This window comes from Lonchura striata, chromosome 6 (genome assembly GCF_050655825.1).
Source record: "Lonchura striata isolate lonStrDom1 chromosome 6, ASM5065582v1, whole genome shotgun sequence".
Taxonomy (NCBI): Eukaryota; Metazoa; Chordata; class Aves; order Passeriformes; family Estrildidae; genus Lonchura; species Lonchura striata.
In genome coordinates, this window is record NC_140708.1 from 23,306,763 (window position 1) to 23,324,423 (window position 17,661).

At 40.5% G+C, this 17,661-nt stretch overlaps 1 protein-coding gene across 6 annotated transcripts in view; it reads right to left on the reverse strand.

Moving 5' to 3' along the window:
* Nucleotides 1-17,661, reverse strand: part of ARHGAP22 (Rho GTPase activating protein 22) — a 126,039-nt gene that overhangs the window by 51,526 nt on the left and 56,852 nt on the right. Inside the window, exon 1 of one of the 6 annotated variants that reach the window (XM_085583617.1) lies at nt 1,725-2,257. The exons of the other annotated variants lie outside the window; for them this stretch is intronic. Coding sequence (XP_085439743.1) covers nt 1,725-1,776 — 52 coding nt within the window. The 5' untranslated portion in view covers nt 1,777-2,257. Of the gene's footprint in view, nt 1-1,724; nt 2,258-17,661 lie in introns of those variants that run through there. 6 annotated transcript variants of the gene reach the window in all.

Sequence of the window (17,661 nt, forward strand, 5' to 3'; positions counted from 1 at the left end):
AGAAGGAATCAGGGGTCCCTACTCTGAGTGCGAGCCTGATTCAGGAGGTGTTCTGGACAGCTGGATGGATTTCACAGATCAGACAGATTTTGGCAGAAACAGGCTCCAAAAGGAAGAACCCTCAGTTCAGTTGGCTGACAATTCTCCTGTTGGTAGTGACTCACTAAGAGTACAACTGGCTGCTCCCTGAACACGCCTGAGTCGTCTCTCAAAGGCCCAGCCTTACCTCTCCTGGCTGTGCCATCAGCCCCTCCCTGCAGTACAGACACAGGGAGGGCAGGCGCCTTTCCTCAGCCCCTGGCTAGAAACACATTGCTACTGTGCTCATACCATAACGGAATGAAGCACTGGACAGCTGGGTGCCCCCAGGAGATGACCAAAAATAATCCTAAATCATCCTTGTAAAGTGGCATTTATATGTACATATGTACAACAAAACTCTAAAAACAAATTTATTGCAATCAAATTAATAATCCAGTTATAATATTTTTCCTTCTTTTTATTAAAACCTTTACTGAGATCATTCTATCCTTAGGAATTTCTGAATTATTGTGTATATTTGTGTACGTGCATACACATTTCACTCAGCAAAATCCCAAATGGTTGGAACCAGCATCTACAGGTCAGCTTAACTAAATTATCACATCTCAACTGCTAGTTCTTGTGCAATCCCATTTTAAAATAGGAACCCAGAAGAAAAAAAATACAAATGCAAATTTGTTTCCTTTAATTTTTTTCCCAAAACATTTTCCTCAACTGCACACCAGTGATGAAAACCTATACAATTCTCCTTTGCATGTATGTCTTAAAAAAATAATATTCAAACAAGGAATTAGAGAAATGCACATATTAAGTAAACACATACATTCATATATGCCAAATAATATATATAAAATCAGCCAGGTGAGTAAGTCAGATTCCTCAGATCCTCTGGAACTAATGCATGTCTCAGACATAAAATCACTGCCATTCATCTTAATGTAAACCCCACATCTGGACTGCTGGCTAAACAACTAATGTCACAATGAAGACACATGCAAAGGAAGAAAATAATTTACAATGAATGTGTGTATTGGAAGTTTACTACACTGTCAATTTCTACAATGCTAGGAGATAGATTGCTTTCATATGAAGAGTTTTGTATGTACCTGGAAAAAAATCAGTATTTCCTGAAAAAGCCCACACAGCAATTCACAAAGTGAACCTCCCAAGAGCAAGCTGAAAAATGTTTGTGGAGTCATGCACTCAGGAACCCCGACACAGGAGAGATGCTAAGAGGAAATGTGCTGTTCATTCACCAAGTATCATTTATTTTATTATTTCAGTGTAGATTGAAAATAAAATGCTCCTTTTGTACAAGAGAGACAAAAAATAGTGGACCATTACTCAGCTGCCTACCTAAACTTATGTGTAAAAACAAACACACATATTCTCTGTTGCTGTTTTGTTCTGCATCAGGGGTTCCATCCCTGTGCAAAACACATGCTGCATGTTTAAAGAGTTTAACATCCTCTCGCTTAGTCGGCTTTTCTGAATGTAAAATGCAAGATAGTAACTTACACTGTATCTTGAACCAAAACAGCCTAACAAAACCCCCAGTGCTAAACGACAGGCAGCATGAACAGATCCATTTCCACTGCTTGTTAATTCAAAATAAATCCTTTACTGTGATTTAAAGCAAAACAGACAACAACACTAAACACACCAAAAATATAATGACTTACCCTTTCGGAGACACTTGCTTTTCTTAAGATATTTGGCAGTAAAAAAAGGCATGGCTGCAACACTGAGGTTTCAGCCAAAGCTGACCTTTTATTATCAAGTGCTAAGAGCAAAATGAACAGACCAAAGAGAGAAAGCAAATTATTATACCAGATCTTTAAAATGCTCAGAGATGAGCAAAGGGAATTCAGAGTGGGATAAAGTGTGTCAAGTTGCACGGTGGGGATTGCAGATATCTTTCTGCTCATTAGCACTGCTGTTCGAGTTATTTAAAGTGTGCTCGGGGGAAATGAGGACAATTTCCATGACAATATGTACAGTATCATATAAGGAGGAAGCATTTTTTTCAGACAGAACTTCTGCATTACTCAGCTGTTATAGCAACGTATGTTGCAAAGAAAAAGAAAAAAAAAAAACGACAACAGGTTTGGATAACATAAAAAACTTGATTCTATTAACCAGTCCTTGTCTTGTGTAGAAAATGTAGCACTATAAATCTCCTCTCATGTCTCTGGGTAATCTCTTCATTTCCTCCTTAGGCACTTCTGGCTATCTCCTCAATTCCAGTTAGGCACAAGAAAATTTAATTCAGGATGTTTTGATTCCAGACAGACATCCCACTACCCCATGCCTCAGTTTCTCCATTTTTTAAATGGGGCAACAGTATGACAGTTGTTTTATTAAAAAAAAAAATATATATTTGAGACTCTTGGGCCGTAAGTAATAAGAGAAGAACCAGGGCTTAACCCCATTGCTTTGTCCTATGTGATTACAGCTGTTTATTTCCCCTTAGTCCACCGTGTTGCTTTTAGGTCTCCTAAAAATCTTTTGCTTTTATTCCAGCAGATGACCTGATTTTGAAATTACATCTTATTCCTGTTGCTTCTGCTACCTCTCTGGAGTGTTTGAGGCAGTTTTGTACTGACTTAATGCCTTTTCAAATTCCATATCATTGGGACAGTATGTTTAATGGCAATGATATTTATCAGCGTTTGCCTCCTTCTAGTCACCTACCTCTAATTCACTCAACCACAGCATATTGGTTGGGCAGGGTACACCTAATTCCTTGGAATATAAAGGACAATGCCAGATATTTGACTACCTAGTCTTGGGCATACTAATGTTTCTATGCTTCAAGCCCTTCTCTGTGTAATGACCCAAAGATGGAATTCACCCTCTTAAAGGTTCATGAATTTATAGAAAATGCATAAATACAAATAATCTGTACTTCCAGTGGTGCTTTAGTTCTTGGCTTTTACTGATTCCAGCTTTTGGGGTACTGCCAAGTCATCAGTGACTAAGACACAAGAAAGCAGCTACTTGTCAGCAAGGGAAAACATTTTGTAATCTATAAGCATTGACCCACTGACTGGATTTGAAGTCAGCTTTCTAGACTGGCAAAGGAACTGATCCAAAGAAAACCAGTACTACTTTCATAAGGTAAAAGAATATACTACACTATAATGAAAACTGTAAAAAAAAGGGCTGCACAAGATACGGAGCTCCTAGCTGTGCCTTTTCTTGAACCATTTGTTGTCAGCCTGGAAATAAGTATTCAGTTTATTTAGGAAAGAGATGTTTTATGCTCAAGAAAAATCCATCCAGCAAGCCATCTGAAAAACTCACCACAGTTTAGAATTCATAAATCCTATGATATTCAAGGGGATGTCATTGTTCCTGTATCTGTAGCATCACACAAAAAAACCCTCAAACTACTCAACAATGGTTTCATTAGATAGTTTTGAAATTAGCTGACAAGCTTTTAGGCATAAATAATTCTTCCATAGCACACCTGAAGCTAAGGTCAGGTTGATCTGATATTGTAAAATCCCATTTGGTTCTTAAGCACGTATGGAGCAGAGAGGAACAGTAGAAAGGAAAGTGATGAGAAAAGAGTCCTTATGAGTCAGTGACACAGGCAACTGCCATCTGTGAACCACTGCAGGCTATGGGTTGGACTTGGGGAATCATAAAAGGAGGAAGCATTTTTCTCAGGTAGAATTTTTGTATTACTCAGCTGCCACAGCAACACATCACTTTGGAATGGGGGCCCAAGCTAGCTACTGCTCTGCCTTGGAGATAGCCCAAGCTACACCAGAATTACTTTGGAAACACTGCCTGATCTTGTGTCATCAAAAAAACCCCTCATATGTTCTCCCAGATTTAACATAATTTATGGGCTCACAAATCTTTCCATGGATATCAGGAAATATTTGAGGGTGTGAGCCCTTTCCATCACTCCTAATTCCTTCCAGCAGACCTAAATAAAAATTTGCTCTAGAATCTGGTTATTTTGAAGGAGAAGTTCAACAGTCAGGATAAACTCTGAGTTCATTCCTGAACCTCATGACACTTCCTCGTGCTATCATTGTGTGGTACATGGGAAAAAATGTCATGCTCAAACAGCCCTCAAAACACCAGCTTCCTCTTTGCCAGCAAACACGTCCCACATACAGTGATACACTGGATTGGAGTTCCTGATGAACTAAGTCTGCCTTTCTGCACTCAGTAAATTTATAAAAAAACCCAAAACCCAACCAGTAAAAACCACAGCACAACCACAAGGGAACTCCCTTCTCTGCCAGTTTAACACAGGGTCAAATACAGACTAATGCAGTAATCCCTCCCAGCTGCCTTAGATTCTGGCTCTTTAATGACCTTGCACAAACCCCTAGTGCTTTTAACTCCAGCACCCTATATTCTGCCTCATTTCCAACTCACTCTGCCCTTGGAGCTAAAAACAGAGGTTGCCCTCCTGTTAGACTTGCAATTTCCAGGGAGAACTTTGAACTTACGTAAACAAGCATTTATATCTCTCATCCAGGGCAATGAAACACAGGATCTCTCTCTATCCCTTCCTGCCTCCTACCACCAAGCCTACTTTGAGAAACTCTAAGAGCTTGTATCTTTATTATGAGAGAACTGTTTATTCTTTATCCTCTGTCACTCTTCTGTTGCTCAGGCATAGCTTTCCTTCATCAGTTCTCCACACAGAGTGAAATCAGGTAAAAAATTCCATCCTGACAAAAATCTGCAGACACCAGGAACAGAATAGAATAGAATGAATTGGACCCAAACCATCAAATGTTACCATTCACTGTTAAGACTGATTCCTTTAGTAATGCTTTTAGAATGGGCTAAATACAACTGGGACTGCAAGAAATCTAATTTTTTCTGTTATGTGTCATCATACCAAAACCACATTACCATACAATTAGTGGGTTTCTCCTCTTTTATTCACCCTTTTTCCTCCAACTTCAGATCCCAATTCAGAGAGATTGACTTGGGAGTGCACAGAGCACAATCTTTACTATTAGCAGAAGGCTAAGTAGTTAGAAGAAAAGCACCCATGCTCTTCATTACTGCATTTTCCGTAACAAATTTCAGGATCAAGTTTCAAAACACTTTTTTTACTGAAAGACAGCATCATCGTCTTCATCTTACAGATGGGAACTGGAGAAAGGGACTATGACTTCTGTATAACCACCACAATGATTAAAAAAGGGAACAACAGGGAGATTTTTCTGATATGTAAGTGAGTAGCACATGGCTTTTTGGTTCCTCTTCTCTCTCCTAAGAAGAGAGACACCCAAGAAGATTTTACCATCTTAGATGAACAATGAAATGACTGACAGCAAACATGAAAATTCCTGATTTCTATTAAAGGTCATTAGTTGTTTGCACATGTTGAAATCTTCCCCTGAATTGTAGCCTTGGGGGATTTTCTGCTGTTAATTCCCACCTGGGCTCAGTTAGCATGAAACTCAGAGAAAAAGGCAGTAAGGCACAACATTATTGTTACAGGATCTCACCCCAGACTATGTGATGAGTCTGTGTGGCTCTCATGGTGCTGGAATGCCAGTGAGGGGTGGACAGGAGGGTGGAGCTGTCCTCCATCAGCAGTAACACCTGCCTGCTCGAGAATGGCAGCTGGGAGAGAAGCAGGTACTCCCTCCCTGACTCCAGCACCGTGTCCAGGCTGGAAAGGGACCAAGGCTCTGCAGCCCAGCAGGGCAACTGAGCAGGCAGGTGGCTGTCAGAGGATGGCATCACAGTGTGACAGGCAAAAGCTGCTCTGCTTTGCAAGCCCAGACACAGAAGTGATACCTGATAATTGCAATAATACCTCAGCCTGCTTCCATACACCCAACTCCTATTTTATCAGATGAAAAGAGCATGCATTTAGGGTACCAATTTAAAAAAAATTTTCCCCCCTACGAAGTGACCAGGAGAGATTTCTATCTGTTGCTGATTGGGCTGATAAAAGCAGGATTTTTTTCCTTTCAGCAGTTTAAAATTAAGCCTGCCCTAGAACAAGTAGGGTCATTTTAGCCTGTGACCACATACATAAATTGTATCTGCAGAACAAAGGAATCTCAGGTCAATTAAAAAGATCCTGTGGCTATAATATTCTTCTGGGAAGATGCCATCTACATATGCTTATTACAGCCACATAAATCCCACCTCCTCATTTGCCTCAAGCAAAGTAATTGTCTTTAAAAGCAAGCAAAATAATTATTTTTCCAACATACTTGTCATCATTAATTATGGCCAGAATAGCCAAGTAGGAGCTTATGCCCAGGCTTTTAAATGCTTGTAGCTAGTTAGCATGGCTGCCTATAACTTTTCAGCTTTTTCTGCAGTGTTAACATTAACATACTGTGGCTTCATTAAATCAAGGCACCCACTGATGAGCTAAGTGTGATTCCTCTGAGAACACTGAGACCCTTCATGCTTATCTGTCCCTTAGCAAGGATAAGGTTTAATTTATGCCAATGTATAAGTATATTCGGGCACTGCTGGCTGTATTCCTAATGTCACATTCAGGCAAACACGTTCCAAAGAAGAATATATTTTTTTAAAACACAACGACTGGAAGTTGCAGGAATTAAATGGGAGAAGTCCACTGAGTTGAAGGCATTTCATAGGCCACTTCTGCAAAGCTATGTGGCATTAATCTACAAACAGGGAATACTAGCTTCTGAAAAAACAGAATGAAAACTTTGGCCTGGCTCCTGTACTTCTCCCTGAGCCAAGTCTCCCACTGAAGTTGATGGGACTTTCCCTGCATAAGGGCTACAGAGTTTGCCCTACTTTTCTCCTTTTTTTTCCCTAGTTTAACAGGACAGACAATGGTAGGGAAAGACATTTGTTTCCCTGCTACATGAAGGGTAGAGAGATGTGTGTGATGTGATGAAAACCCACCTAGTTCAGAAGATTACAGTGTAGTGAAAAGTCCACAGATAGCTTCCAGAAGGCATTTTTATTTTAACAGATTTTGAATGACATGTTTTTAAAGTAACAGTGACTTTTGCTGGTCAACCAGCCTGAACACATTCAGGCTTCTGAATCATTGCCACTCCAGGCATTCATAAATATCAGGTCAGCTCAGCAAAATCAGGAGATGGGCTTCCAACCAATGGGAATTTTTCATTACTATCCATCTTCTGATTTCTGAGCCTTTGCAGATCCTATTTTGTATCTTTATTTTAAATTTGTAAGCACTAACAGACTTGTTCTTTATTGATGAAAGCTGCAAGTTTTACATAACCATAGTATTTAGAATTAAGGTTTTCAAGGGAAAACACATGCACAATGAGACAGCACATGACTTCAAGCCTATGTACTCTCAACAGCAAATCCTAGAGCCTTGTCACATTTTTCTTAATTAATTTTGGAAATGAAGTAAATTAAATTATTCAGGTACTCAGAACAGGATGAGGACAGAAGTATCTACAGCACACAAAGCAGAACAAAACAAAATGGTAAGTCTGTAGAACTTAGTTAAGAGACACTGATTGGTAACACAGTGTTACTGCTTCAACTGGGCACAAAGTATAGCTTTTAGTGACCACACTCATTTACAAAATAAGTAAACCACAACAGAATAAATCACAAAACCTATAAATGTTGTGAGAATGGGGAAGGAGCCTTTACTTACAGCCTCAGCACATGAAATAGATGCAATTCTGTTCCTAGTCCTACTAGCAAGAGGTTTAGCACAGAGCCATGTACTCTCCACCCTGATCAGAATAATGGCAACTGAGACAAAGCAGAGCTGCTGGTCACACGCCCTAGAGAACCCCCCCAAGCACCACAGTCTCTTGCTGGATTCTCCAGCACAGCCACAGAGAACCACAACTCTGCCCCACATGTGCAACTGAGATGAGAAAAGGCCCCGGGCACCAGTTAAGGGAAAAGGATTTTTCTTCTCTTCAGAGTAAGCTCCGATTTTCATCCTCATTACACAATTGCCACTCCACAGTCCCTCAAGCATAGATAATGTACCACAGCAATGCCAGTCACCATGCAAACCTCCCCAGGCTTTTACAGGGAAAGGGAAAGAGGAATAAAGTAGTAAAATGCAAATCAGTCACATACTGAATTTCAAAGCTGCCTTTAATTACAATTTCTTCCTGTTTCCCTGGATGTTTGGAGCACTGCTCTAAGCAAGCCAAACTGATAAACAGAGTCCTGATCATCTTATTAAACTCATTCAAGCATATAACATCTGCCTTGGCAAGTCACTGGCTTTGAACAGAATCTGAATTCTATGCTACAGTCAGGCAGAAGAATCAAAGTACTGTACTTCAGTATTTCTATTTTCACATCCCTCCATTGGCAGAGACTGAGACAGAACTTCTCTTTCATGCACAAACGTGATGGAAACAGAAACGGCACAGGTTCCTGTAAGACTCCTAAATAAGAATGCATCTTCTTTAAGGGGTACACCACTGCTTTTCTGGGACCTGCACAGGCCAGGATTCCTTCTTTTTGGATGATGCCTCCTCAGGTCAGCAACTTGACACTGAGCTTTCTATTTTCCCTTTGCCTTGGCCAGAGACCGCAGCAGGCAAATACCTTCTCTTCAGAACTAACAATTACAACAGTTATTATCCCAGCTAAAAACCAGGCTTATTCAATGCAGGAAAAGCTGCCTGTACTTCAAGGTACAGCAGGAGAAATAAATACAGCCATGACACTTGGCCAAATTCTCAGTCAGCAATAATGATGTCAGCATAGCCCGATTTATCCTCGTCTGACAGATCTTACCCCACTTGTTTCCAGCAAAACCACAGCTGAGAGCTTTTGGCCTGTTCACTGAGCTCCAGGGCTAGATTTATACTAGGAGCTTTTCCAGTGGGGGCAGAGGGGTAGAAGGCTGAAGCATCATTCCAGTACAGCATCAGCTTAGATTAATGGAGCTGCAGATCTGCTGCCATAATGCATCCTGTAGTCCACACCAACAACACCATCGTGTACAGACAGGTAATGGATATTTAACTGCACTGGCAATGTCTGCTAAGGCAGCTGTGTTCATCAGAGAGGACATCTGTTTTCACCCTTGACCAGTAAAGATACATTCAGCTTCAGACTGGTACACCTAGAGTAATTTAAGCACCTTTATTCACAGAAGCATCTTCACAACAGAACAGAGACAGAAGAAATGAAAATGTATTTCAAGGAGATCAGAACAGTTTTTTAATTCAGTACAAATGAGTTTGGCTTAAATTTAAACCTATCAAGATATTACATTTTGGAGAAAGATTTTCAATGTCTTTACTGAAAAATATGTTTCTTATCTAAAAGCTGATCTACAACAGAAGAAAAACTCAGGCAAAAGCAATCAATGCAAAAATTAACTTAAAACATTTGAAAGACAGTTTGCTGTCTTGGGATAACACAAAATGAATTTTTTGCATTGCTGAAAAGTAATTTCAATGTCTGCCATCTGATTTTCCACAGGAAGTTTTAACTGATGTATTTACCCAGATTTCTCACCCTGAGATCATCACCTTTACAGGAAAAAAATACAGCCGAATAATTAAAAAAAAAAAACTGATGAAAGAAGAACCCCATAACAAAATCCAAACCCCCCCCACAAAAAACAACAACCAAACAACCAAAACCACCTCCCTCCAGACTAAATAACACTTTTACTTTTCTCCAGTGGTATCTAGATTATGCCCTAAAAGCTTCTCTGTTCACGAAAGGCCCTGCAGGTGAGAGTGTCACAGGGGCTCAGACATCTCCTGTTCCAGTGGAGTAGCACCAAGGGCAGGAGACATTGGCACACTCTGTGCTCAAACTGCTTTGATCCATCAACACCACCAACTAAACACTTCACACCACCAGCCTCACTGATAAGGACTGTCAGCATCTTCATCACTCTCCTACTGCACATAGGTGTCACTTCTCAGAATTTGCATTACTTTGCTTTACTCATTTGTCCTTATGGAGAGCAACAGTCTCTCCACCTTTCATACTGAATGTACAAATGTGAGGCTTGATGTTCTGTGCAAACTCATCACCATTCTGCTTTAAATTGCACTCTGGCTCCTCCCCTCCAAGTTTCTTTCCCCCACTGCACAGCAGAAAAATATCCCAACACACTTGAAGCCAGTGCAGCGATACACACTTGAACATCTGAAGAGCCAGGAATTGGGATGCTAACTCTAAAACCCACTAGTGGTGATGCAAATATCCTCATATAACAGGTTAAGATGATTTACTGCTAATCACTTGCACACAAACACCCAGGTAAGACACTTAGCTCTGCCCATCACCACCTGCATAATGACAGTCTCAATTTTAGAGTTGTGGACAACTGCTTTCTACAGCTGAAAAAAAATTATGTTTTTCCATCACGGGACTACTTCAAAAGACTGAGAATTAAATATTTAGACAGAGAAATCATTCTTGTTTAGATTTGATAACAAGGGATCAACGACTTATGTCAAGTACATAATGCAGCCACAGGATGGGGAGGGAGGGGGATGAGGTCTCAGGATGGAAGAAGAATCAGAGCTGGGATATTCAAAAGTCTCATATATTTTAGGCTCAAAAGGGTTGGATCCCGTGGGTTTATCTAACAGTCTGGAAAAGAAGCCTGGAACATCTTGTTTCACAAGTTGTAGCCCCCAGTATCAGCAGTAAATAACTTGTTTAGTTCAGGGTATACCATGTACACCTCAGTACTGCTAGCTGAAACATGTTTCAGAATGTCACACAAATTTGAGACTTTAATCAAAACAAAGAAACTGATGATCTACCCCAGGATACCAGCATCTTGTTGGTGTTTTGGTGGAGTAGGGAAACAACACATTTAATTTTTTTGCTTTGGTGTTTCTTCCCTCTTCCTGCAATGTATGTATACAGTGTGGTTCCAGAGTATGGCAGTAGGATGTCTGCCTGTGATCCATGGGTGACTGTATTTAGGACTTCTGAACATGCTGCTGCAACCAGTCTGAGAACCTATTCTGGAGCCATCTTGTCTCCTTAGATCTTTCCTGATACACTCATTAGAGTGAGCAGTACCTTAGCTAAGGATGTGTCAGGCTTTTCCTGGTTTGAAGCACACTGCAGAGGATGCCTCACTGTGCAGCAACTGACAGTGTACAACAGACACGGTGCTGAGCACCATCCACCTGCTATCCATCGACAAGCAGCCTTCCTGAAGGCACAGCTCAGCTGCAGCCACCTTTCCCAACACTGCATCCACAGAACTGTCACAAAAAGAAAAGGCTGGATCAGACCAGCTAGCCTAAGCAATCTCATCACACTACCCCACTGGGCACAATAAGTGGGGTGAAATTGTTCAACTCTTGATGAAATGAAGAATTTTGCATTATTACCCAGCACTAGGCATTGTAAGACTCCTTCAGTCACCTGTAACATAGCTGTTCTGCACAGGATTACCTGTGTCTTGCAGGCTGGGCAGCTCACCCTGGGCAGAAAGGATTTCATGGCCTATGGTGGATCTGCTCCTCCAGCCTGGTACTGACAGCAGTCCAAGTCTTTCTGTCCTGGTGGAAAGGAGTCCAGTAAGTTTTGCTAAGAGTCTGACTGGGTCATGCTCATCTAGAAAGGGGACCTGGGGAAGGGCGAGCATCTCTGCACCTGATTCTTCTGAGATAGAAGGTTCTCACCTGCCACTCCTGAATCCAATTTCATGTCTTTCCTACTGTGCTCTAGGGCACTACCTTTTTCCTCAGCACTTTCCTCTCCAGATCTTTTCCCAGATGGATTTCCCAAGGCCAGTGGGTAATTCCCAGTCTGGAAACCCTGGAGAATGATCTAGCATTTAACCCACACTATCCAGGAGCTGACAGAACAGAGCTTAGGTTGGTGGTTGGACCTTCAGTACCTCATACAATACTTCTGACAATTAAGTTTCCTCATTTTGCTCTAATTGACCTTGCACACAGGACAGTGTTTGCTGGGTGGACAGCAAACTGTGTTCTATACCTGCCACGAACTCTACCTTAAAGGAACCAAGGGTTGACAGTCCCTTGAACATAAGGATCAAGCTTACAATATTATGAATCACAAAATTTCCAGCTACCTATAAAACTTTGTGTTATCATGACTTGTATTTACAAGCAGACATAAAAAGAAAGAGAAATAATCCATGTAATTACTGTCCTGAGCCAGACCGCTTTTCCAAACAAGAGCATAAATAATACAAAGGTAACTAATCACTAAGCAACAGGAACATGGTAAATGATGGATTTCAGAAAGAGTGTTGGTTTATAAAGGGCAAAGTATTCCAGACAAAATGGGCTAGCTTGCTGCAAGGAGGCTGTAAAACAAGCAAAGTGCAGCAGGGGCAATGTGCTTGGACTTTGTTTCAGTATCCATGGTTCCAGAACTCCTTAGTACTGAAACTCAAGTTGTCTGGAATATGAATACTATCAGAACTCAAAACTCAGACAGGCTTCTCAAAAAAGCATTGTCATAGCACTCAGTGTATTCAACTTGAAAAGAAATATGCAATAGGCAGCAGCAGAGCAGGAAGTTGACTGAGAGTAGCCCATTTCTGCTCTTAACAGGAACATGGCTTTGATTCCTTTGCCACAGTTCCCCATATGCAAAATGGGGAAGAGGACAACTTATATCTGCCTCGTGTGGACGAGGCTCCACAACAATTAATGCTGGTTCTAGGCTACAAAATCACTTAATAAGGCATGACTGAGCTAGATCAGGCACAGACACAATTACATTTCTGTCAAGTTAGGGTAAGCACACAATAGTTTACATCAGCTTTATGCTAGCTGCAGGAGAAAAGATACCTAATCCAACAAAACTGGAATGATAGAAGCAGACCATATCTGAGTAAGAAAAAAACTTGCTAATTTACAGCTGAGGGGAGGGATGTATTTAATTTTAAAAAATTTAAAACATCAGGAAGAATTTATATTAGAACAATACTTGGATCACATGCCTGCATCTTTGGTACTAACAGCTCCAAAACTATGTTCAATTTTTGAGCAACCTCAGACTGTCAAGTCTTCAGTACATGTTAAATTTTTCATCAAATGCACACAGTCTGAGGCTCTATTCTCAGTCCTTCTTCATGTTTTGTATTTGTTTGCATCTCCATTTAGAGGCTTCCAACCTTTCTCTCTCCCTAGGGAACACAAAGTTGTGCTTTATGTTTTATTTAGTGTTCAGATAATATCTTCATAACGATATGTAAACATAAATATGTGAGAGCGTGTGAAGATAGTACAAGCACTGCAAACTGCAGTGACAGAAATAAAACGAAGAAAGGTTACAAAGACAAAAATAACCACGAGATGAAAAATAATGTATTATAAGAAAATAAGTATGTTATGGAAACCACCACAGTTGACAGAGATTGGTTAATTATGAAGGCATTTGTATGTGATAAAAGCAGGAAAAAATGCATTGTTTTATCTGCAAAATAAGAGATGTCACATCATCAATCCTCTTCCAACATATTACATGGCTCTGTGAACTTAAGGTGGTGTTATACATTTACCTGCTGTATGCCCAACTGAACACCTTCTTAGCCTCACAAACAGGATTTTTTCCCTGCTACTCCTGTCTGAATTAAGTGATTTTACTAAAACTGGAACAAGCCTAATATCTGTGAAAATCAGACTTCAGTGAAAGTTTTATTTTTCAACAAAATTATTAGGTGATCTAGCCATGAAAAAGCAAGGGTAAAATGTTACTGGCTGTTCTGTTACTGTACAGCCTACATGCAAGCTAGTGTAAACAGTTTTTAAAGGTGATCACAATTACTTATGTGATTCAGAACTAGTTCCACCCCTTTTCCCTGCACATATGCCATGCAGGGTTTTCTTATAAGCTAGTATTGAGTGTGCTGAGTTGCTATTCAACCAGGCAGGCAGTTCTGTAGTTGTCACCAGTACATATGAACCTTACTGTCCTATACTGACACACATTCCTAAATGCTGTCTCATGTTCCCCTAGAATTTTCTGAAAAGATACCCATTTATGCTTTAAGACCATATCTTCTGAAATGGGATCAGAAAACTGACATTCAGCATTAGTGGCTACAATACTATCCAGAAATAAAGCCAGAGAACATGATGCAAACCTCAAACCATGGAGAATATACACAAGGAACAATTCAAGTTGACTCTCATCCTGAACAGGCAATCATTTCTGATGGGATCATCTCCCTGACAGCACTCCATGGCTTCAAGACAAGAAAAAGAGTAGGAAAAAAAGGTAATGCAGAACTTATTAAAAGGGATGTGAAAACATCACAGGGCCATGCTACTAAGTCAGAAAAAAATTCTAAAGGTCTGAAAGCCAACAACCTGCAGCACCAAAGGCCAAAGTGGTAGGGAGAAAGGGCTGGCTGGCCCCTTCATGAGCCTGCTAGGACTTCAGTTCCTGAAAGATCTTCCCCACAAAAGGCAGCTGGGGTTCCTTTTTCAGCTTAAAGTGGATAACAACAGGACAGAACAATAATGATACAACACGGAATCCATCCTACTCCCAACTCCTTGCTTTCCTCCTGCCTTCAGGGAAGCCTTGCAAGAAGCCACAGCAACAGTTCCTTGTCTCTCCCTCCCCTCCAGCTGGATTGGTGTCAAAAGCAGTGAGGCACACACACTTCCTAATCAAGATATTTAAAACTGTGGATCACAACCTATACATACCACTTGCCTGTTTATGATAAAAATTAATCTCAAAGACTCAATTGCTACGACATTAACAAATCAACATGGTGCAACAAACAAAACTGATTCTTCTAGTAATAGCAAGATTTTCTTTTGAGTCACAGTTAAAGAGACTGACTCACTGTCTTATTGCTGGTTTAAGATTAAATCTACTCTGATCTCATATATTAGCAGTCTTACTCCACCTATATACCTCACTGCTTGGGAATAGATTCTGCTCTCTCAATAGTCTTGTATGGCAAACATGAAGTAAATAAAATAATTGAATACTGATGTCAATAACTTCATTGAATGAGGGTTTTTTAACTTCTCCATCCACCAAAAAAATTCAATAATGGTGTTTACCCCTAACCTTATGTGGCTGCTATTATGTCTAATTTCAGTCAAATATCCTTACAAGTCAATTATTTTCATCCTTCTCACATGTTTATATAAAAATAAAGATGTGTATTTTTAACTCTATATAGAAATATATTTTGGTTTTAAGAGCTGTGCTGAATGCTGTTCTACACTGAGCCATGAAGGAGTGGTCCTTCTAAGGATGATAACTAATATGTTTATGGGTAAGTGGTGCTACATGCTACCTCCTCTCTGGTGGATGATGGCCCACAAGCCAACGCTCACAAAAACTAATGGGGCAGTTAACATTTCTGCCCGAATTGCACTGAAACTGAATTTGTTGACAAATTACAAATAGCAGGGAGTTTCTGGATCTTAGGTGGATGAATGGTAGTATTTGTTGAGAAGTAAACACATTCTTTTATCCTAATGTCTTTTTAGTGCTCAGATACTTTTCAGATGAGCTGACAAACCACCTTGCCCACTCTGTGATTCTGTGAAGAATTGCTCATACAAAGACATGTGAAAAATAACATCTTAAAAGAAAGTTTTGTCTCCCACAGTTTTTCTAACACAAACAAATATGCAGTAATCTACAATATTATCTCTTAATCTACCTCTGATTATAAAGTTCTTGTTGAAGACAAGCTAAACCTAGAAAGTATTTGGAGGCATGGGGGAAATCCTAGCAATGAGATTTCACATATCTTGGATATCTCCTTATCCCAAATCCCACACCCAAAGATTAGCTGCACTGAAAAGAGCACCAGTTACATGGGCTGAGAATTTCAAACTGGTACCCAAGGAAGAGCAGCTTGAGCCATCACAAACCACAATTGTTGCTAGCAAGTTTCTAAAAGCTCCCTTAAGATGTGGCAGGAGGGTTAGTATAATAACCTGGCAGGTAAACATCTTTCAGAGGCTGCAACCTGACTTCTCTATTCAACCCAGCTTCCTCACTTCTATCTCAACTGTCTGAACTTCCTAAAGAATTAAAAGTGAAATGGAAATAGCTGAGAATGAAAAATTAACTGAGTGATCTCTATTAATAACAGCTATGGGGAATCAATGAGACAGACTGGGAGTGTGATACTCCCAGGAGAGTGAGAAAGGACAGGCTGGACCTCAGCATACCAATATGCGCTGAGAAAGAAGCTTGGAATTAAGTACACTTTAAAAATAAATCCCAATCATTTCTGAGTGTTTCTCATGGGTGCAGTTTTAATGCTGAATCTCTGCTCACAATGTTTCTGGCTTTCAGCCAAATATTTGAAAGTCAGTGTGATCTTTTTTTCCCCTCCTCCCTATCCATCCATAATTTTAAAGCATTCCCACAGCTGTGAAAGAAATTATAGCTGGGAGGGAACAGTGCTTGGGTACCCAGAGGCTGCCCTCTCACATTTTTTCACAGCTGGAATTCTTCATGGTCTTTGGCACAAACCCTTGCTACTGCCTTGGCTGCTAGGCTGCCCTTTGTATGGGTGCAGCTATCTGAACAGTTTCAGAATTATTTTTAATTGGAGAAATACTGGATTTTCCCATAAGCTCACATAAAAATAGGCAGCTGTTACCATATGAGAAAAAAAAAAAAAAAGAAGAAAAAACGTAGCAAGCCTCTCTGGAGTAGATGTTAATAATTCAAACAGATTCATATTACAGACTACAGATACAAAGCGCAGGCTGCATCTTAAGCATCTCAAAGATGTGCCACCATTTCCCTTGTTTACGTGCCCCTTCCCTTGCAAAACTAACTCCACTGTGAAGTTCAATTTGCAGCACTAGAGTTGCTAAGCATGAGTGAGCTCCTGGAGACTGGGCAGCAGGCAGGAGTCACAGGAGCCAGGAGTCAGCCTCCTGTCTGCCCACTTCTTCAGCACAGGAGCTACCTCAGCCTCCCAGTTTGCTGCCATTACTGTCTGTTATTATTTAAGAGTAAACAGGAAGAGCACAGGAAATGGAAACAGGGTCAGGCCACTTGGGATGGATGTGGAGAGGTTTTCAGAATAAGTAGAAATGAAACAGGAAATGCCAAGACCCAATTCAGTCTGTCCAAGGATATTACAGACAACAAGAAAGGCTTTTCCAGTACATCAACAACAAAAGGAAAATAAAGGATAATGTTACTAAATGGAGGGGTACTCTGGAGCAGGGGGTGCAGAGAAAGCAGTTACTGAACACCTTCTTGTATTAGTCTTCAAGGACAAGACCAGTCCCTCAAGCATCTCTGACCCAAGAGATCCAAGAGAGGGAAAAGGAATGTTAGAAGGAAGATTTTGCCTTGGTTAAGAACTAGGTTAGAGAACACATAAACAGATTTAACATCTGCAAGTCCATGGGCCCTGATGCAATGCAGTCATGAGCGCTCAGAGAGCTTGTGAATGCCAAGGCAAGATTGTTCATGATCATCTTTCAAAGGATGTGGCAATCAGAAAAGATGTTTGAGGACAGGAAGAAAGCAAATGTTATCCAGGTGCTCAAAAAAGGCAAGGAGGATTTGGGGAAGTACCAGTAAATCAGCCTCAGCTCATTCCCTGGGAAGGTGATAAAGTAGCTCCTTTGGGAGGCCATCTCCTCCCACATGATGACAAGAAGGTGATCAGGAGTAGTCAGCATGGACTCACTAAAGGAACATCATGCT